Below are 23747 nucleotides of genomic sequence, written 5' to 3' on the forward strand. Positions count from 1 at the left end.
CTTTGCTTTGAATGTTAGCTCTGTCACATGCTAGTTCTTGATGCCCTGGAGTAATTAGCTAATGTTCAGAACCTACTGCTCCATTTGTAAAATGGTAATAAATAGTATCTATGTCACACAGTTGTAGGACTCGAATAAAGTGTATGTTTTTTTTGTGGAAAAATCATCCAACAAATCGTGGGACAGCTGTAAATTCACTGTCCTCAATCTCGACTGCTCCTTCAATACTGTGACATTTCTTTTCTTTTTTTTATAAATTTTTTTACCTTTATTTATTTTTGATAGACAGAGAAAGACAGAGCACTAGTCAGGGAGGGATAGAGAGAGAGAGAGAGACAGAATCCGAAGCAGGCTCCAGGCTCTGAGCTGTCAGCTCAGAGCCCGACGTGGGGCTCGAACTCACAAACCGTGAGATCATGACCTGAGCTGAAGTCAGATGCTTAACTGACTGAGCCACTCAGCCACCCCTTATTTATTTTATTTTATTTTATTTTATTTTATTTATTTTTTTAATACTGTGACATTTCTTCCGTGTTTCATCATTTTATTTTCCTCACTCTCTCCAACCACTATTTCAAACCTCTGCTTTCCCACACCTCAATTAACCTACCTCCCTCTCATTCTTAGCTGATGATCTCGCATACAATTTTTTTTAATGTTTATTCCTTTTTGAGACAGACAGAGCATGAGCAGGGGAGGGGCAGAGAGAGAGGGAGACACAGAATCTGAAACAGGCTCCAGGCTCTGAGCTGTCAGCAGAGAGCCCGACATGGAGCTCGAACCCACGAACTGTGAGATCATGACCTGAGCTGAAGTCGGATGCTTAACTGACTAAGCCACCCAGGTGCCCCAATCTCACATATAATTTTAGGGAGAAATTAGAAGGTACTTCAGCTTCCACCAAGGCTATAAACACAACCTGCATCTCTACACATAACTACTTGTCTATATCAAATCATTTAGCAAATATTTATTGAATACCTTTAATGGGTCAGACACTGCTCTAGGTATTGGTGATGGGTCAGTGAACAAAACAGATAAAGTTCATGCCGTTGCAGAGCTTATGTTCTAGGAATGATATAAAATGAATATGGAACGAGTTACAGAATGATATGCTACGGAGAAAAATATAGCAAGGTTAAGGGTTATAGGGCATTCCAGGAATAGTTTACCCATTTTATACAGAGTGATCATGGAAAGCCTTAAAGATAAGGTATCACTGGAGCAGAGACGAAGTAAGTAAGGGACTTGGTCACACAGTTATCTGTGGGAAGAATGTTCCAGGTCAAGAGAAAATAATCAGGTTTTGAGACCCCTGAGGGAAAAAACATGCTTAGCATATTGATGGAACAATATGCAAGGAAACTAATGTGACTAAGGCAGCACTGAAGAAGGTGAGAGAGGTGGTGTGGGGCCAGACCTTGCGCAGCCTTTTAAACTACAGTAGAGAATTATGTTTTTACTGTGAGTGAGCTCGGGTATCAAAGGGATATGTTAAGCAGAAGAATGATATGATCTGCTTTCTATTTTGAAAGGATCACTGTGGAAACTTGATGAAAATATACAGAAAAAGGAAATTGGTTGAAGGGTTACTGCAACATACAGGCATGGGATGTTGGTGGCGGGGACCAGGGATGAAAGTAGCAGTTGCGCGGGGGGGGGGGGGGGGGGGGAATGAGCTCCCGCGGTGCGTGCGTGCTTTGAGGGTACGCTTACAGACTCTGCTCAACGGGACCGGACGTGGGGTCTGAGAGCAGAGGAGTTGCCGCGGATGCCTCCCAGGGGTTTAAATGGAATTGCCATTACTGAGCTGGGAAAACTTTAAGAACAGGAAGATTCAGAGAGTGGGTGGGAAATCAGAAGTTTGATTCCAGTTACTTTGAATTTAAAATTTCTATTAGATGCCAAATACATAGCTGGAAATGAGTCTGGAATCCAGAAGAAAGGACCAGGCTAAGGATATTGTTTTGTTTTGTTTTTAAGTATTTATTTATTCTTGAGAGAGAGAGGGAGAGACAGAAAATATTAATTTGAAAGCTGTTGCAATGAGATGATACATAAAGTCATAATGTAGATAAATAAGAGAAGTCCAGGGATTGATCTCGGGAACAATCCAATGCTTTAAAGTTCAGGAGATAATGAGAAATCAGCAATGGAGACCAAGATGGAAATGCCACCATGAATAAAAATGGAATTATTTGGATGAGAAAGTAAGTAAAAATATTTTGGAAAGAAAATAATGGCATGGTATATACAGGAAAATACATGTAATTAAAAACCACTAGAATATAAAGTGGGAAGCCAGAAATTTAGACAAGACTCATGTGTTGCCAAACGAGGGAGACTGGCCTCTGGCCTGTGGGACACGTAGAATAACTGAATACATAGAAGACATAGAATCGAAGAGTTAAAGTTGATTTTAGACCTCCAGCTTCAGGGTGAAGGATGGATTTTTACAGCGCTCTGGGAAGGGAGTGTAGGCAAGAATGTAAACAGTGAAACCCTATAGGAGACTGCAATGTCTCAAACAAAAGAGATGATTGAGATCCTGAATTAGGGTAATGATGAAAGAAAGAAGGAAAGGAAAGGAAAGGAGAGGAAAGGAGAGGAGAGGAGAGGAGAGGAGAGGAGAGGAGAGGAGAGGAGAGGAGAGGAGAGGAAAGGAAATAAGAGAAACAAAGAAAAGAAAAAGGGGTTGGAACCAAAAAAGAAAAATTAGGAAGTAAAAACATCAGCAGGATTTAGATATTGAGGGAGGGCCAAGGAAGCCAGAGAACTCTGGCAAGGCTGCCAAGCTTCCAGAAAGGTGGAGAGTTGGAAGGCTGAGCTGGATGGCAGTGGCATTAACCAGTAAAAGAAACAGATGAGTCATGGTCTGGGAAGGGAGAAAGGGGGTGACTTCAGCTTTTGATGTGCTGCATTTGAAGTGTCAGTGGATTAAGGAGCCATGTTTGGCAGGGAGATATGTAAGTTTGCAACAGGAGAGGTCAGAGCCGGAAAGAGATTTGGGAATTGTCAATACAGAGGTTATAGATAAAGAACCAGAAAGGATAAGATCATCCAGGACAGGAGTCAGCATTCTCCTTCAAACCTACAACTAAGGCCAGGATGGCAGTAAGAGAGATAATAGAAAAGAAGCAAACATGGCAGGGGGAAGGAAAAAGGGGTAGGAAACAAAAATAGGTAGAGAGTAGAAGAAAAAAAGGCCGTATGTACAGCATTTTAGGCCAACCATACCATTAATTCTGTGCAAATACCTGTGGTTTTATTTTTAATATCCTTTCCCAGGTCATACAGCATTTTTACCAGCCTTCTGACCACAGTTGCATTTCAAACAGATTACTTCCGGGAACAATTTGCAACAATGCCTAGACCTATCTTTTTTTTTTTTTTTTTTTTAAACCTGGCCAACTAAAACCACAACATTATTGCCGGAACAAAGTTTATTTCAGTTCAACAAACATGTACTGACTAAGTGCCAACAGTATAGAAATAAGTAAGGCATAGTCCTCTGCGCCCAACTTTTAACCAGGGTGAAAGACTTAGAAACAAATACTTAGTCAGAATGATCTTTTCACAATATAAATTTGACCCTATCACTCTACTTAAAATCTTCTGTAGCTGAGACTGCTATTTTTCCCCCAATGTCCACAATTTCCTTCTTCTGACATGGTTAATATGGTTAACAAGGCCACTGAGAATAAAGACTAGATTCCTAACCTTCTGTGCAAGTAAATGTGGCCATATAACTAAGTTCTAAACTAAGTGGAAATGGCATTGCAACTTCCAGAAAACATCCTTAAAGGGAAGGACACTTACTTCTACTCCTCTATCCTACTTTCTTTGACCTGCTGTCTGGAAGGTAGACATGATGGCTGGAACTGGAGCACCCATCTTAGGCCAAGAGGTGATGTTGGAAACGGAGGATACACAATAAGCTGTGGACTGGCTACAGACTTTGAATATAGAGAGGATTAGTTACATTGTTATTTTGTTATTATTGTTTCTGGCGGCGAACAGCCAATTAATATACTGTTAGTGTGATAATTATAATATAGCTATGTCCACCTTCAGTTCTATCCATCCATTCATCCACCCTGCTGTCTGACTCTTAAGTAGAAATGGAACACACCACAGAATTAGGATCAGAAATATAATACTAACCCAGTGCAAAAATAACATTTACAAAGTGAAAATTCAAGTATTTACCAACAGACACATTAATGTAAACAAAGCAATACGCTCACTAAGTGCAACATTAACAAAAAGACGTAAAGTTCATTCTTCAGACATCAGTATTATTGATTTCCAACTTCAAGATAACTTTACTAATATTTTAACTTACTTCTTTTGAAGGATTCATTGGTAATGTAAAGATAGTTTTCCAATATGACCAAACGAACATTGCAAAAAGTAGATGATAAGCAATCAGGCACACAACTAAAATGAGAAAAACATAATTATCATTAAAATATGCAAATACACATTAAAATCATAGTATTCACAAAAGATCTGCTTGTTCTAAATGAACCAAATTCTTCAATAACTTAATTATTTCATATCCCATGATTAGAAAGCTCTCATCTGTAGACACCCCCAATCTATTAGCCAAATGGTTAGAGAGACCTTTCCTATATTATAAAAGTCAGGCAGCTGTGCCTTCAACTTTAAATAATAAACACAGCATTAAAAAAATGTTAAAACTTCAGGCTTAAAGAACTTCACTGACGAACAATAGCAAAACCAGTTCCTATTTGAGGAGGTATTTGCTAATTTGGCTCAGGTGTAGTCAAATCTGTTGGCACTGATTGTTCTAATAACTATATATTTAAACAGAGACCATCTGGACAAAGAGAGATTTCCTCCAACAGGAGTTCAAGTGTCTTGTTTACCACATGGGACAACTTTTAAGAAAAGTATACTTTGTTCAAGCAATGTACATAAACACACTTTGTATGGTGTTTTAGTTGTGAAATACTGTATTAGGCAAGCACAAAATATTCTGTATGTGGTGATAATGAACAATTCTGGAAAATACACTAATATATAAATAAATTCTATAAGATACAGTTGAATAAAATGTTAGTTTAAAATACAGCATGCTTGATATTTTAAACTGTATGACAATTTCTTAAAGCATGATGATATGCATAGAATCATTTAAAAATTCAGTAATCCAATGAGGCACTTAAAACAGTGTGAAATGGCTGCAGCTAATGATATTTTCCATGAACTATATGGATGACTCAGGAATGGGGTAATACTCTGAGTTGAAACAGGAGATTGTTGATATTCCTGTATTTTGAAGCCACCAAGAATCTTTGGCACAATAGCTACCATTTCAAGGGAGAGGTCTTTGTCAAATGTCTAACAGAGTTCAGTCTGGGACTGAGAGAAGTCTTTAACCCCACCATGACTCCACATTCTCAAAGTATAATTTATTAATTCCAACCAACTCTACAGGAATACTATTTTTAAAAAACTACTTTTACAATTTCACATCTAAAACAATAACAAAACATATCTTACCTTGTTCTCCAACGTTTTCCATGGACACTATAGAAATAAGCAGAAAACAAAGATTAGTAGTAGATTACGACATTTATGGCAAACAACAGAGCCTGACGGAGACATAGGTCACTTGAATAGGTTAATAATTTGGCTCCCCTTCAAACCAACATCGTTAAATATTTGTTCAATTTTACTTAGAGGAGAGGTGACTACTGCTGGGGGACAGGGTGGAGAAGGAAGGCTGGTATTGTTGGTATTTCAGCCCTGACGCCACACAGAAAACAACCCATCAGGCATCTCCTTGTGGGTCTTATTCCTATATCAATTACTTTCTTAGCCTTCCTCCGGAATCAGGGTTCAGATAAAAGCAGTGTTCTCCATGTGAGGACATTTTCAGAGGCATGTATTGTTCTTTACAAGTTGGCAACTGCCTTCAGATAACTCTCCAGGAAGACTAAAATGTTGGATCCATGGCACACGCTCTGGTCAAATTTCTAGAAGTGCAAATTGTTATGCCCAATGGCTAATGGCTCCCTAGTGTACAATGAGAGATGCAGGTAATGTGCCTGAGAGACTGTCATTTTTGAGGGGCTTATAAATACCCCAAGGTAGATGAGGTCGCTAGATTAGGGACCGTTCAGCTGAAATGAGCTGGGACAAGAAACAGTATCTAGAAATAACCCGGCACTTGTCCTACCTCCTATATTGTGTGCTTGTTTTGTTTCCCATTTGGTCTTCCTCCATTTGTACTAAAGTCCATTTTGGAGGTTTTGGCCTATCTCAAAGTTGGAAGTTGTAGCCAGCAAAGATTTGATATTTCCTGGAATTTAATTTCATTGCCTTAAGAAGCACTGGAACCAGAGTGTAATGTTGTGAAAGATTTTTAAGATCATCTGATCCAACAAACGTCCTTCCCAAGAGAGCTACTGAATGTTAGTTTAGGGTTTCTAGAGGCAGCAGGAGCCCATGGTTTTGGAGTAAGTCCATTCCATTATTGGACTGCTCTAAAGAATGATTACAGCATTATAGTGTGCTGAAATTAGTCTCTTTGTGGCTTCTTCCTGTGGTATCCAGGCTTCTAACATGTAGCATTAAACAGAAAATCTAAATGACAGACCTTCACATATTTAAAGTTATTGAGTCTCCATGAAATTTTCTCTTTTAGTCCAAATATTACATGACTTCCAGATCTCTCGCCAACCTTGAGGTGGCTGCTTTAAATACAGTACTTCTTTGATTCTCAATTTCCTTTAACATTTTTTTAATGTTTTTTTAAATTTATTTTGAGAGACACAGAGAGAGAACACACGCATGTGAGCAGGGGAGGGGCAGAGAGACAGGGAGAGAGAGAATCCTAAGCAGGATCTGTGGTGACAGCACAGAGCCAATGCAAGGCTTGATCTCACCAAGTGTGAGAGCATGACTTGGGCCGAAATCAAGAGTCAGATGCTTAACCACCTGAGCCACTGAGGTGCCCCTGCTTTAACATTTCTAATGCCCAGAATGGGACAGGCAGACAAGATGGTGACCATGCGAACACCTTCAATATTATCACTATGGGTCACAATTTTAATTTTCACTTCAAAAGTTTATTTGCCTAATTTCATCTTGCATTAGCCTAATTACTTTCTGGTCTGTACCCTACAGTGGTAATATTTTGCTTTAGAGATTTCTAACTTTCCAATATCCCTGGGAATTTAAACCTCTTCGCCAACTAACTGCGGTACAACTAGGCAACAAGGACTCTGACTTGTTGAAAAAGCCTAAGGAATCCCCACACTTTCTTGGCACTGATGGTGTACAGGAAGAGGGCAAGTGAGGATGGTAAATCATCATCCGAGTTATCAAAGATGTTCCTGTTTGCCGCGAGCCCAATGATGGCCTTCAAGGATTCCATCTTGGAGTCTGGAACCAGCCTAGACACCGCAAGGCTGGCGGACTGGGTCACCAGTTCTGGTTTCCAGATGCCCTGTCCTAGCGCTCCCCTCCCTCATTACTCATTCCTCTAAGAAATGGAATGAGGCGTCCGAGAAAAGGCTGAGTGGTCAGTTATCAGTTCAGAATTACTAAGAGTGAGACTTTCCGTTGCAGTATTATCTTTAAAAAAACTCTTGGGTAGGGGCGCCTGGGTGGCTTGGTCGGTTAAGCGTCCAACTTTGGCTCAGGTCATGATCTCACGGTCCGTGAGTTCGAGCCCTGCGTCGGGCTCTGTGCTCACAGCTCAGAGCCTGGAGCCTGTTTCAGATTCTGTGTCTCCCTCTCTCTCTGCCCCTCCTCTGTTCATGCTCTCTCTCTCTCTGTCTCAAAAATAAATAAACGTTAAAAAAAAATAAAAAAAAAAAAAACAACTCTTTGGTAAAAATAAAATGTAAAATCCAGGTTGAAGATTGAGACTATGGGCCAAAGCAATAACCCCTAATACACAAAAGGGTAACAAACTGCTTCTTTTTTTTTTTTTTTTAATTTTTTTTCAACGTTTATTTATTTTTGGGACAGAGAGAGACAGAGCATGAATGGGGGAGGGGCAGAGAGAGAGGGAGACACAGAATCGGAAACAGGCTCCAGGCTCTGAGCCATCAGCCCAGAGCCTGACGCGGGGCTCGAACTCACGCACCGCGAGATCGTGACCTGGCTGAAGTCGGACGCTTAACCGACTGCGCCACCCAGGCGCCCCAACAAACTGCTTCTTGATTCAAACCTGGCTTGACTAAACATTCTTAAAAATGTATGCTAAAAAAAAAAAAAAATGCATACCCTCCCTTACCTCTTTTGCATGCATTATCAAGCAATCATTTAATACAGGGGTCAGTAAACTACAGTCCTGTTCCAAATACAGCCAGCCCCCTATTTCTGCAGACGAGTTTTTACTGGAACACAGACATACCCATTTGCTTACGTGGCTATTTTTGTGTTATAATGGCAGAGTTGGGTAGGTGTGACAGGGACAGTATGGCCGTATTTCCTAAAATATTTACTGTCCAATCCTCTATAGAAAAAGTTTTCAACCTCTGTATATTAGAATTCTTCAGAGAAACAGAACCAACACCCCCCCCCACACACACACACACACACAGTGAGAGGAAGAAAAGGGACTGACTGAATTTAAGGAACTGGCTCACATGATTATAGGTACTGACAAGTCTGAAATCTGAAGAGCAGGCCGGCAAAGCAGAAAACCCAGGAAAAAGTTAATGCTGCAGTCTTGGGTCCAAGGCAACCTCAAGGCAGAATCTTTCTTCGGGGAACCTCAATCTTTTCTTTTAAGGTCTTCAACTGATTAGATAAAGTCCACCCACATTATGGAAGGTAATGTGCTTTACTTAAAGTCTATTGATTTAAATGCTAATCACATCTAAAAAATACCTTCATAGAAACATCTAGACTGCTGTTGAACTAAACAACTGGCCATCATAGCCTACCCAGGTTGACACAAAATTCATCATCACACCCTGATGTTATAATTGAGTCTTATTCCAGAAATCTACTAAGAATATATGTGTTGATCTTTTATATCATTTCTCAGGTGGTTACTATTTATTATATGATTATTATTTATTATAAAGCAATAAGTCAGAACTACATATAGCAACATAACTATGTACCTCCTAGAGAGAAACTAATAATAAAATCCCTTTTCAGGGGCGCCTGGGTGGCACAGTCGGTTGAGCGTCCGACTTCAGCCAGGTCACGATCTCGCGGTCCGTGAGTTCGAGCCCTGCGTCGGGCTCTGGGCTGATGGCTCAGAGCCTGGAGCCTGTTTCTGATTCTGTGTCTCCCTCTCTCTCTGCCCCTCCCCCGTTCATGCTCTGTCTCTCTCTGTCCCGAAAATAAATAAACGTTGAAAAAAACAAATTTAAAAAAAAAAAAATAAAAAAATAAAATCCCTTTTCATACTCTAAAAACCCAACTACAAATAATCTCATCCAAATTAAATTTACTTATACATCCTTATGATTGTTTAGGATGCTATCAAATCCTATTCTCTAAACAGCTCTAAAAATATTAGAGCAGATTTAGTCTCAATTGATTTAAATTCAATCTTGATTTAAAGCAGGGAATCATGTCAAAGATCATTCTAGTCCTATATTGTCACCAAGTAATTTTTTTTTAAATTGGCTTTGGTGATTATACATTAAGAGTTGGTTATCAAGAAGTATATCTATTGATAAGAAGCAGCCCAGTAAGTTGCTGTCAACTTAAATCTAGTTCGACTTTCAGTCATAAGTACCTCCAAAATCCAAAACTTCAGATACTAAAATACGCCTTCATAGTAGGAAAAAAAAAGTACTTTCCCCCTTAAATTAGCAAAGAACAGTTATGTAATTGTTGCTAGAACAGTTTGGTTTTTAGGTACTTTCACTGCAGATGTATGCTGCTGTGATCTATTTCTTAGTCTGAAGTTTATTTGTCTTGCCTTCAAATTCAAACTCTCTTTTATGGAGGAATAACTTACCTACACTGCATATACACAGTAACTTTTCTATATAAATCCACAGCACTATTTCCAAATTCGGTTCGACACAGATACATCTCAGACCCATATATGCAGTCTAATAATGAAGGATGCCAACCAAAACTAAAAATTTGGTTCTAATGAATGAAGTGTAAGAACAACTTTATAGCCAAGATCTTTTTTTTTTTTTTTTTTTTTTTTTTTTTTTGGCAGGGGGCAGGGGCGGAGGGAGCTTATCTTTAACTCATTTATTGAAAAACATCCACTAACTACTCTATGCTTATACTATTGGGGATAAAATAGAAAATGTGATTCCATCCCTGTGCTCAAAGAACTTAAAGTTTATGAGATCATTTTAATTGAAAGTTAAAACTAACTGAAAAAACAAGGAAAGTTTTTAAGGCATTGTGAATTAAGTCATCGAAGCAGTTGAAATCAAAAATAGTAGTAGCAATACAAATATGCTTTACTATCTCCTGTCTGAACCAAGTCTCTCCTTTGACCTCATATCTCGGGCTGCTATCCCATTTTTCTGGACTTTTCACAAGAAAACTTATTTAAAAAATTTTTTTTAATGTTATTTATTTTTGAGAGAGAGAGAGAGAATGGGAGAGGGGCAGAGAGAGACGGACACACAATCAGAAGCAGGCCCAGGCTTTGCACTGACAGCAGAGAGATCGACGTGGGGCTCGAACTCACAGACCACAAGATCAGAACCTGAGCTAAAGTCGGACGCTTAACTGACTGAGCCACCCAGGTGCCCCACAAGAAAACTTATGTCAGCGATCATCCCAATGCACTGTCTCTACCCCCTCTAACTTCCTGTTAGTTCCTGAACCAACTCCAGCTGGCTTTTCAGCCCCTATTCTACTGCTATCACTCCTGTTCAGGTCACCATAGCCCTCCCTTGCTGCTAATTCTCAATACTCAAGTTACTCTAACAGAACTAATTATGCTCTTTTTGTTTGCCAAATTGACAGTGAATTCTCCGACTAAACTGGCCGGTGGGAACCCCTTGACGTGGGATCCTTTGTTCCTTCAGCTACTTCCCAAGAAGATCTAGCTCATTGTTCAGGTTATTACAGATCAGAATGTGGGTGGTACATGACAGATCATTCCTGTGAATACTAGCGACACTGCTACCAGACCAGCTTAATGACAGACCTAAGAAAATACAGTATTCCGATCAATACTTCCAGCTGAATTCCAACCGCATTCCTTTCTTCCTAACAAATGTGTTCTAATTAATTTCTTTATACCAGATCTACTTACATTTTACGTCTTTATTAAACTGTGTCTTTCCTTTGTTATCCTCAGATGTCACTGTGATTTTATTGACAACCGCAGTCCATGCCTTCCTCGCTGACCTCATCTCATGCCCCCTCCCCTTCTTGGGCAGAAGGCTTCAGCCACTCCAGGCTGTCTTGCTTCTTGAAAGTGCTAACATCGTCCCCTCTCTAGATCCTCTGCACTTGCATTTAACTGGTTGGTAGGTGACCCGGACTCTGGTCCAATCTTCCTAATATGTGTGACTTTGATCACGATATTCAGCTGATCTGTGCTTTGATTTTATTGTTTAAACAAAAACTTGTACTTTACCTGGACAGTTCCTCTGGCTCTAAAATTATCCTCAGTCCTACACTGTCTGATGTATTCTGACTTTTAAAAGACAAGGAGAAAAGTCACTCTTCAAATAAATTTATCAGTGGGTTTATAGGAACTGTTTTGTCAAGGACAGAGTGGTAGCTTCAGAACAGAAACGAAGAGAAAGGATAAGGCCTCATAAGGCAGAACTTCCCAACACATGGCTTCCAACTGGGCTCCAGACTAACATCCTAACAGCCGTAACCACAAACATCATGCCAGGCAGTCTACAGTCCTCCCTGGATCCCCACACAATTCCTTAAAAACTCATTTTATAATAGGAAAGCCATCATCTCTTTTAAAATGGAAACTGATAACGTCATCTCACTAAAAACTCTCCCATGGCTTTGCATTGAATTTACAATAAAGTCCAATCTCCTTTACATAGGCCTCCATGGTCGACCACGATCTATCTGGCTCCTACTTACGTCCCCAAGACCACTTCTCATCACTCATCCTGCTGCGCACTAAGCTGCAAACAGGCTGGCCTTCTCTTCCTAGAACATACTAAACCTTAGTGTCTTTACCCTGTCTGCAAAGCTCTTCCCCAGCTCCATTGTTGGCTAGCTCTTTATCATCCTTCAAATTACGATTTCCATGTCAGTTTCTCACAGAGGCCCTCCTGTCCAGTTCACCCCTGCGATCATCACAATATACTGTTTCTTCCTTAGCACTTAGTGCAATCTGCTAGAGGTTTCTTTCCCATGTCTCTCACTGAGGTTTGAGTCCTGGCTCTGCCCCCTGTTTGAGGTTTTATCTTGGCCAAGTTACTTAGCCACTCTGAGCTTTATCTCAATATTTATCCCACTGGGCTGTTTTATGAATTAAACTACATGAGGTACATAAAAGCACCCAGAATAGAACCTGGCGTTAAATAGCAGGGCTCGATAAATGTTAGCTGAATATGGAACATAAGTATCACAAAAGAGGGAAGTGTCAGGAGTATGCGTTCCCCAAAGTTTGGTGTTAACTGCCTTATAAACAACCTGGAGTAACAAGTATACACTGCATTTTTAGCTTGCAAGAATGCCACAGATTTCTGGAGGATGCAACAAGAAGTTGAGGGAAAGAAGTTGCTGGAAGAGTTTTTCAGTGCGAATAAGCAGAAGAATGCAGGTGAATTACAGTGGGGGCAAATTAATATGAGAAAAACTAAATCGACTGTTTGTTAATTTTTGTGTGTGAGAGAGAAAGAGTGCAAGTGGGGGGTGGGGGAAGGGGCGGAGAGAGAGAGGGAGACACGGGATCTGAAGCAGGCTCCAGGCTCTGAGCTGTCAGCACAGAGCCCGACAAGGGGCCTGAACCCAAGAACCATGAGATCATGACCTGAGCAGAAGTCAGACGCTCAACCGACTGAGCCACCCAGTGGCCCCTAAACAAGTGATTCTTTAAACTATATTTTCTTTTCCTGCCCCTTCCAGAGCTCCTTTCTTGCCAATTTTTCCCCACCTGCACCCCGCCCCCACGCCCACCATGCCCTGTCCAGGTTCTGAGAGAGCCTGACACACATCAGAATCTCTGTATCAGGACTGGAGCTGCATCACTGTGGGGAAAGTCAGCCTTCCCAGGTGGTTTAATGCATTCCTCCTGCCTCTCACCCAGAATTTATTTCTAACAAACTATACTGAGCTAAACCATGTGCTAGAAATTACCAAAACAACCACGCAAGACTGGAAAACCTTTCCCAGAAGATGGCACAATGCAACCTCAAAGACAAAAGATGAACCAGAGTCAGCCAGACAATATAAACCACGAGACAGGAAGTCTCTACCTTAAAAATAGGATACAGTCCAAAAGGTTATGCAAGGCATTTGTCATCTGGGTGGTGAGGTTTCCATATTAGCCATCAAAAGCTTTTCTAACGCATAACCCACCTGCAACTATATTGTAAAATTATAAATGAACAATGTTACAAAAAATTAGAAATTCTGTGGAGAGAAGCCTTTTGAACTGCAACAACCACACTCACTTCCTTTCCACAACTATAGACAACAGCCAGGAGTCCTGGATTAGCTGGTTTGGAAAGTACCACACACTGAGAGGCTTCAACACCAGAGAACTGTTTTCTCAGTTCTGGAGACTAAAAGTCCAAGATCAAGGTGTTAGAAGGACTGGTTTCTCCATAGGCCTCTTTCCTTGGCTTGCAGATGACCATCTTCTCTCTGTATTTCACATCATGTTACCTCTGTACATCTCTATAACCAAATTTCCTCTTCCTAGGACACCAGTCGGATTAGGACCCACCCCAGTTAACTTAATTATTTTAACCTAATTATTTCTTTAAAGGCTCCATCTCCAAATACTGTCATATTCTGAAATCTTACAGGTTAGAATTTTAAGCTATGGGTTGTGGGGAGACACAATACAGCCCCTAACACTCTCCAAATAAGACTGAAGTTCAAGCAGGGTGAAGTCTGGTGAGAGTGAGAGGGCATCGGTGGGCTGGGGAGGGGCAGGAGTCCAATGTCAAGGGGTGAGAAGAAACTAAAGGAAGGGATAGTATGCTGAATGCTTACTATATGCTGGGGATTGTACTAATATTTTTTAAATGTTTCTCTCATTTAAGCCTTATAGCATCTGTCAGGGAGGTATTATTATAATTTTAAAAGTCAGGAAGATAGTCTTACAGAGGTAAAATAACTTTTCTAATGTTATTCACGTCATAACATATGGAGCTAGGATCTAAATATAAGTCTGCCTGACTCCAAAATTCTTTCAAGGATTCCACGTGGCCTCCTGGGCTCTGATTACACACCCCCTGGGCTTCTCTGTCCAGGACAGCCGTTCCTCCTTCGTCGCCCTCACATCCTACTGGCCTGCTTAATACCATGTGGCTCCCTGTCACTTCTGATTCGGGACGCACTGGAGAGCAGGGTTTAAAATGTCCTCTTTGTCACCTTTCTTCCAGCAACTAACTTAAACACAACCTAGAACCAGATCGTTTTACAAACTTTGGACACAAATAACTTAAATATTTGGTCATATTTCAGGGTAGTAGTTGGACCTTGGCTTTCCTGAGTTCTCAATTCAGGAACTGGGGAGGACACTGAACTTCGGGCCCCTAGGACAGGAGTGAGACAGCGATGCAGGAAAGATTAGGAGATGGGACGGGGGTTTGCTGATCCCTCGTCAGCAGTAGCGGGAAAGAAAGATCATTTTTGAGGTCAGCATTCCCCAGTGCACACACCCCTATGGTACGTCTCCCACTTGTGGAAACTGGCCATGGAGACAGACACAACTCTCATCTCTCTGAAATGGTAATTTGTATTTCTTACACATCAAAATCCTCCCAGTTAGAAGTATTTTTCTCTCTCTCAAGAATCTATCTTAGCAACTTGACCATATCACTGCTCCAGATAGCTAAGAAGCTCTAAATCTACAGAAACAGTATAAAATGCAACTTACCCAACTGAAAGCTGGGAACACGCACTTGAATCATTAAGAATGTGTAGGTCTTTCAGTACATCAATTTTTAAAGGGAAGTCCCATGATTTTAACTTTGTCCCATGATTATGGCCCTGAAAAACTTACTGCCACTTTCCCCTTGGCGAAGAGGAGGGCAACTCCTAAATCACGGACTGTACTAAGCAGTGCAGTTAAATAAGGAAATCTGATCTCAGGGTTGGTCCCTTGATCTTTGTGTCCTCCTTTCAAGGCTTACTCAATGGAATCCTATAATCCCCAGTCTCAAATTAAAATAGAAGAGATTCCCCGTGCCAGCAAGTTGTGCAGATCTCAGTGCACACAGAGTTACTCATCCTGTTAGAGAGAATCGTATGGGCCCTCCCTCTTCCACACATGGCCATAATCACCTCAAATACCTACAGTGCCTGGGTCTTTTCAAGACCAACTTCCTCTCTTTCCAATTCCAGATGCCCTTGTTTGGGTTGGGCCTGGCAGGCATGGCTGATTCCTGTGAACCATGCAAGGCTCTAGGAGACACCACACCCCCTGCAAAGTCCCACCTGGTTCCCGCGTAATGGTTGTCCACTATGAGGAAGACAGTCAAATAGGGATTTCAGATCCTGAAAACGTTTCCTACACTGGTCAGAAACAAGGTTGTCAAGTTGGAGGGGCGTTCATGATTACACTGTCCAACGTAAACTATCAGCTTTCCTACACGTTTATATAAATATTTATTTATGGGTAGCAAGCAAAAATGCCACTTGCGGTGTGGTTATTTCAGCACTTAAAAATGTGTATGATAATACAGAAATAATTTTTGTAGTATATCTTTAATGTCATTAGATCAATCTCATGATCTGGTAGAGTCATCACAGAGGACAATACTGAGAGTGTTTTGTCTTCACTACCAAACATTAGCTGTCTTGATTAAGTAGAAAAATTAATCCTTATTTGCTTCTACAAGGAAACGGGCAACCTTCTAAATCCTCCTACAGTTAGCAACTACATGTCGAGTACTAAATGACCAGGGTAACTATTACACAGTGCATTAATACGTTTAAAAATTAAACAACTATTTCTACGCTTGTGTAAATTCTTTGGCATTTATGCAGTACTCCAGAGGAAGGAACTGTAGAAAGCTGTGATTCCAACCTTTGTGTCTACGAGGCTCATCAGAATAGAATTCACAGCAGCACCCCTGAAGGGAGAAATCAAAAGATTTAAAACAACATCAGCACCAGCAATAATTCCTGCAGTATTGCACTGGGTCACAATGTCTATTCGCACACGCAAGGGTATCAAAGGGGGACTCATCCTTCAGTACTGAGTCACTGGGAAGCACTATTTTTTCTTGTAACTTCACGGCCACATATTCACATAGTAAACCCACACACACAATCTTTCTTTGATCTCAGCTTGAATTAGTACTTCCCTTCTTACTTGCAAGCAGCCATCCCCTTGCCCTAGACTGCAATTACTCACACGGCACCAGCAGTCTACACCTGACAGTAACTGCAGCAATGTATATTCAGTTGCAGCAACCTTGATACAATTTGACATAATCATAAACTGGCAGTCCGCAGATGAAAAATCTTCACTGCCTCTGCTGTATGATCCATTATATTACAATAGTGCAATGGTATACAAATACCGCCAATCATATGGCAGACATATTCATTCATTCATGTACGTAGGAAGTTCTAAAATTTGTGTACGGAATTGAGTAAGACAGTCATCAATATTTGGACTGAGTCTCTTCCCTGCTCATGGTGTGAGCTGCATCCTGTTTCCTGCCTGGATCTCTCCCCAGTTGTACGTACCGATTTTTGCTTCTGTTTGTAAACCATTTGCACTTACCCTCGACCTGCAGGCAATACAGATTTGTGAATTGTGTAGTCCCTGTATGGTGGGTAAGGATCTAGTTCATGATTAATACTGTAGGTTACTGAAGCATCCATAGAAACAGGTATGTTTCCCCCACTTCTCCCCGCCAACTCATGTTACCAAGTGTATATACCATTTACACTTGTGAACGTGTTGCTTTTTAAAAAGATAAAATTTCTACCGGTTAGCATTAATGCTCTGGCTACTCAAAAACTGTTGGCGAATTTTAGACTATGTACAGTGGGCCAGCAGCTCTCAACATCTCTGCGTTGGGCGGACCTGATCACCAGCATTTCATGAGGGACACACTCTCCAGGAATGAAGGCTGCCTCATGGGCAAAACGGGATTATTCACAATTCCCAGACCACCAACTTTCCTGCTGGGCCATAAAAGGACAAGGCAGTTAAAAACTGTTACAGTGACATTGGTATGGACCTCACAGATACCTCTGGAGACTTTCAAATCTGGATGTTTACAAGGGCATACATATACAGGCTTCTCTGGAATCACACTTTCATAAAAAATCACCTGCTAGGAAAACTGTATGCTGAGTCTCAAAAAACAAACAAACAAACAAAAATTAAACTACCATATAATCCAACATTATGTTTCTCGGTGTATACCCAGAAGAACTGATCTCAGGGACTTGAACAGGTATTTACTTGCACACCCATGTTCAAAGCAGCATTGTTCAGAATAGCCGCAAGGTGGAAACAACCTAAATATTCATCAACCAATGAATGATAAATAAAACGTGGTCTATACATACAATGCAATATTACTGATCCTTAAAGAGGAATGAAATCCTGACACACGCTGTGACACGGATGAACCTTGAAGACATTATGCTTAAGTGAAATAAACAGACACGAAAGAACAAATACATGATCCCACTTATGTAAGTTACCTAGAAGAGTCAAATTCATAGAGACAAAAAGTAGAATGATGGTTGCCAGGAGCCAAGGGGAGAATGGGGACTTATTGCTTCATGGAGACAGAGTTTCAGTTGGAGAAGATGAAAAAAACGCTGGAGATGCATGGTGATGGCGGCCCAGCCATGTGCATGCACTTAATGCCACTGAACAGCACACTTAAAACTGTTAAAATGGCAGATGGCGGGGCACCTGGGTGGCTCAGTCAGTTAAGTGGCCGACTTCGTCTCAGGTCATGATCTCACGGCTCGTGAGTTCGAGCCCCACGTCGGGCTCTGTGCTGACAGCTCAGAGCCTGGAACCTGCTTCGGATTCTGTGTCTCCTTCTCTCTCTGCCCCTCTCCTGCTCATGCTCTCTCTCTCTCAAAAATAAACAAACATTTAAAAAAAAATTTAAAAAACAAAATAAAAGGGCAGATGGCTACAATAGTGCATTTATTATGTTATAAATATTTGTTTAACATATATATATTTAAAAAAAATTTTTAAGCTTATTTATTTATAAGAACAGGAGAGAGAGAGAGAGAGAGAGAGAGAGAGAGAGAGAGAGAATCCCAAGCAGACGAGGGGTTCAATCTCACAAACTGTGAGATCATGACCTGAGCCAAGATCTAATTGGACTCAACCTACTAGCCACCCAGGAGCTCCTGAGTTATATATATTTTACCACAATAAAAAGTTTTAAAAAATCACTTGCTCTAGAGCCTATACTCAAACTGAGAAATTAAGGTAATATCCAACTCGAGCTAAAGTTTTCTTTCTCACATCTGGCTGTTTCCACAATTAAGGGTTTTTGTTCTTTAATCTTTTCAGAAAAAGGAACCTCAGAAGTGGTAAATAGAGAACAAACTCTGCTGAGACGTAGATGTCTGGCTAGGCATTTCCAGTGAAATGCTTCATTCATGAGCCTTCCCAGATTCTCAGTGCTTGGGATTCAAAAGAATGTCTGGACAAAATTACAAATTCCACTCCTTCTTGACCTTCTCAGTCAATAGGAAGTGGATGAAACTGTGAATGAAAATCCAAGGACCTCAAGGGTCTTGGACATCCACTTCATACACATATCGGTCTTGGACTGTTAGCCTTAACTCAAAGTTAAATTACGTGCAGCATACTCTGTTCAACAAGGGAGGGGCGCAGGGAAAGGGGAGTTCAAACATTTAGAAGATCTTCCTTTTTTTAATCTAAAAGGGATAAAAAAATGTCAGCACATCACGGGGAGATTTCAGTCATCTGAAAACTATTAAAACTGAGTCTGAGTGCTTCAAGCAAAATGCATTTCACTTTTCAGTGATTATTTTAACTAGTGCTAATATTTTATATGTTCTAAATTATTTCTAATTGCTCTTTTAAATTTTCAAATGGATTCTACAATTAGTTTTATCAAAATCCTTATTACAGATGATTACACTTCAATATCCAGAAAGGGGGGAAAAAAAGGTGTTTGATTGTTGAATTTGTGTCTTAGTTTGCTAGGGATGCCGTAGCAAAGTGCTGCTGACTGGGTGGCTTAAACAATAAAACATTTATTTTCTCACAGTGCTGGAAGCCAGAAATCTGAGATCAAGATGTCAGCAGGCTGGGTCTCCTCCGAGGCCTGGCTCCTTGGCTTGTAGACAGCCATCTTCCCCCTGCATCTTCACATGGTCTTTCCTGTGTACCTGTGTCCAGGAGTATTAGAACTCATCCTAATGACCTAATTTTAACTTAACTACGTCTTTAAAGGCTCTCTCTCCAAACAAAGTCAGATTCTGAGTTACAGAGGGTTAGGGTTTCAACATGAATTTGGGGGGAGTGAGGGAGGGAATTCAGCCCATAACTTGAAACCATAAAAATATTACAAAGCTGTTTATGAACATCTGAGTGATCAAATAATAAAAAGGTAAAAGAGATAATACTCTCATAAAGGATTCACGTTCTTTGATGCCTAAAATGTCTACCGGGCTCACAAAAGGCTCAAATGAACACGTGTAATTTGTCTCCTTTCATTTGAGCAAAAGTAAGTGTCGACTACTACTGTCTACAATCCTCTGTGTCAGGGAGATATTGTTAGGGCGCTCATTAAATTTTCTGTGGATTATCTACATATAATAAGAAAGTTAAGCTTGCCTAATAGAGTAAAGCCTTCTTAAAATTTGGATTGAATAATTTCAGATTTCCCAGCAATCCACACCCTGGTATATAGGTTTCTTTTTGATACACTTTTAAAATTTGGGGTCTTCAGAGTAGAGTCAGTAATACATTCAAAATAAAAATTCAATATCCACATTATTAAATTCTCAGTTCTTATTTTATGTGACATGTATTTGTTGATTCCTACCTCCTCTCTAAGACCCCTTTCCCCCTCCCTCTCCTCCCTTCCCCCCTCCCCCAAGCTTCTCCTTCTCAGTCAGTCTTCTTTGCTGGGTCCTACTCATCTCCTGAACTCTCAATGTTTTGTCTCTACTCACTTTCCATTTATTACCCCGGGTGGGACAAATGTATCCAGTGTTAACTCTTCAAATCCATTTATATGCTGAAGATTCCCAAATATATTCCTCCAGTCCAGACTTTCTCCTAAATGCCCAAGTCACAAATCCAAATGCTCACACCACATCTCTATTTCAATGTCAACATACCCACCACTGGTCTAAGATCACCTCCTTCTACCTGCAACTTTTCCATCTCAGCTGACTGCCATCCTTGAGGGTGTTTAGCCCCAAAACACTGGAATCCTATTTACTCTTTTTTTTTTTCCACAACTAAGGTAAATAGGTCTGGAAATTCTGTGGTTACTACTTTGAAAATACATCCACTACCCCCATCATGGTCGATATACTATTTTTTCTCACCTGGACTGATGAAGTAGTCTACTTGTTACACAGCAGTAGGAACGATCTTTAAACATAAGTCAGAGTACGTCACTGGAGTACTCAACATCCTGCAATGGATCACTTCTCTCACCCCAAAATCTTCCCAGTGGTCTACGGGGCCCTATATAATCTCTGCCTTTTCCACACGCCTTTGACCTTGTCACCTACGTCCCTTGCCCTGTTCCCTCCACTCCAGCCAAAATGATCTCCTTATTCCTCCTCTAACTGCTTGCAGACTCCTGTCTTAGGGCTTTCAGCTGGACTGTTCCATTTCCCTGAGATGCATTTCTTCCTCACACCAGCATGGTTCAATCCCTCAGCATCTCTAGGTTATGGCTCAAATTTCATGAGCGCCCTTCCCCCCACTGCTACCATATTTAAAACGTGAATCTTCCACTGGCATTCCCAATCCTCTTTGCCTTGCTTTTTGTTGTGACACTTAGGTCATAGAAGCTACTTACTTAGGTTTCTTATTTGTTCTCCCTACCCCTGCAACTAGAATGTTAACTTTTAGAGCAGCAAATATTTTTGAATGAATGAATAAATTAAAAGGGCGTTCTTTAAATCATGGATGGTTGAAACGTACTCAATTCTTGGATTTGGTAATTATTTGTTAAATGCACATTTGGGGGGGGCCTATAATGAATCCCTACTCCCTACCCCCTTCCGACTGACATCCTGCTCTCAGTTCTTAGCTCTTAGTATGTCCTAGTCCTGGAATAGGCGACATTTCATTAAAAATACGCTATGATCCAAGCCTGATTAAGGCAAACCTGTCTCTCTCCTTCACCCCTGCACATTCACTGACCTCCCTAGAGATGCCCTGGATAATCATTGGTCGTAGCTAAGTACATAAATCTCTTACTGTCTTTCTTCCTAAAACATGTCATATGGACTTGCCTACTTAGAAATAAATTCGATCACAGATTAGCCCCTGAAGTTTGGAGCAGGCTTATGACTTCCAGTTTGCAGCTCATAATAGAAATCTCTTACCTTGTCTGTAAGTGGTATCAGGTGTCTCTCATGACACCTTGACATCAGCTGTTTTGCGGCAGCCTGCTTTTCCCATTTGTACCCCCAAAGCGAATAACATGTGCAGTAGAGAGACTATATTTTAAGGCACACCATCTTTCATATCCCTACAAATTTGGTGAGAAGCCACACTTCAGATTCATCTACCTACAACTTTGAGATGACTCTTGGGCCCCCAAAAGGATCAGGGACAGACTCCTGTCTGAATTTTAAGACACCTCATTTGAAACACACCCTTCAAATACGGTGAAAATCCAATGTTTACATAATGCAACTAACACAGAGGCAGAAACTTGATTTTTTTCTCTCTATAAGAAAATACATAACCATGACAAAGCATTTCAGTTTTCCAAATTTCACTGAATTATAATCCAATAAGCCTATAAAGTTCTTGGAAATACATGAACTGCTTTTTACAAGGATTATATCTATCATAAGATGATCATGAAGACAAAGTGCCTTAAAACTGCTGCATTCTTTGGATATTGGTTTTAAAGGACATTTAAAGAACAAGTTTTTTTTTGTTTACTGGTGTTTATTTTGCTGATGCACTCCTCTGGAGCACTCCTCTGCTCCTGTAGGGTGGCAATGCTCGTGGATAAATCCAGAGAGGTCAAATTAAGTATAACAGGAATGCTTAATTTACACTTCACAGGAGGGGAAATTTCGGGATGCCGCGGAGAAATACTGACAAAGAAATAAAACTCAATCATCTATAAAAGCCCTTCTCTGTCATTTGCATTTTTAAAATGTAATCACCAACATGTCTAAAATGAACTGCCATCAAGTACGCATTTCAGAGTGCAGAGAAGCGCTAAATGATAAATGCGGCATGTAGTTTTCGCTGAAGAGTGCCTCCAAATAAAAAATGGATTTTGTAACATTTCTGGCACTAATATTGATAATTGAATTTAAAAGTCGCAGCCAGATGAAAAGTCAAGTGAGGGAAAATGCTACCAAACGTTTCACAATGTGACATAATTCTGAAAGGAACAATTTCAAGCAATCGTGGTTTGTTACTTTACTGCTACCATATGCTTCTTAAGAAATCAGGTCACCTACCTCCTCCCTGCTGCCCTCGCCCCACCCCCTGCCCTGCAAATTCCACCTTTTTGCACTCTCAGCTTTGACTGAGATAAAAATTAAGATCTTACGATAAATTACCCTTAAGGGAATTGAAAGATATTTCAACGGTTTTCTAACGAACTATGAAAGAAATTAATTCAATTATGTCCTACTTTTATTATTAGTTCTCTGTGGTACCTCTAAGTGGTAATATAAAGTCATCGGGTTCCACATCATATTGAGACTGTCTTTCCAAACGATCTTTCTTTGGAAAACTGTTTTCCCAACAGAGAACATTAAGGATCTCTGCCGTGTTCTAATATATCATTCTGCAAGTTAGTATTTCTACAGTCATGACAAACAGTGCTGGGGTCTCAGGGGACTCATGAACTCACCACTTCCTAGAGAAAAGGAGGCTGAGGGATGTGATACAGCCATCAAAATACATGAAAGCAGCACTATAAATTATAAAATGTAAGTCCTGCTTCCATCACGAAAAAGCACAAATTTCCCATCAAGACAAAAAAGTAAAAGCAAAAAAAACATTCATGAGAATTTTCTCACTGAGAGCTCATCCACGTTCATTTCTGGGATATGTGACTTTTTTTTTTTTTTTTTTTTGGTCTTCCTGGCACTTCTTCCTACCATGGAAGCCAGAAAGATCAAACACCTGCTCTTGCTGAACCCTGCTGCCTGGGACACGGGCACAACAATCTCAGCTCGGCCAGCCGATGCTCCTGGAATCATCTTTACAGAGTCCTAGGGAGCGGTGGTGGTAGTTCCTGCACTCCTTGAGGGCAGGCCACCAGGACGGCGGCTCCCACAAAAGGCCATTCCTCTGGTACGATGTCAGCTTCAGCTTCGCTTCACCCACCTGTTCTTGGGTTTTGCCTATTTTCTAAGCTAGTTTCTACAGTCTTTCCATCAATGGAAAGGAGTTGTTTTCAGGAAGTTCTCTGCTTCCTCAG

At 40.6% G+C, this 23747-nt stretch overlaps 1 protein-coding gene across 1 annotated transcript in view; it reads right to left on the reverse strand.

Annotated features, from left to right (window-relative positions):
- Positions 1-23747, reverse strand: part of ZDHHC2 (zinc finger DHHC-type palmitoyltransferase 2) — a 70067-nt gene that overhangs the window by 40401 nt on the left and 5919 nt on the right. Inside the window, exons 2-3 of the mRNA XM_030312226.1 lie at positions 5530-5556; positions 4346-4440 (exon numbers count right to left, since the gene is read on the reverse strand). Coding sequence (XP_030168086.1) covers positions 4346-4440; positions 5530-5556 — 122 coding nt within the window. The remainder of the gene's footprint in view (positions 1-4345; positions 4441-5529; positions 5557-23747) is intronic.

The sequence above is a fragment of the Lynx canadensis genome, chromosome B1 (genome assembly GCF_007474595.2).
Source record: "Lynx canadensis isolate LIC74 chromosome B1, mLynCan4.pri.v2, whole genome shotgun sequence".
Taxonomy (NCBI): Eukaryota; Metazoa; Chordata; class Mammalia; order Carnivora; family Felidae; genus Lynx; species Lynx canadensis.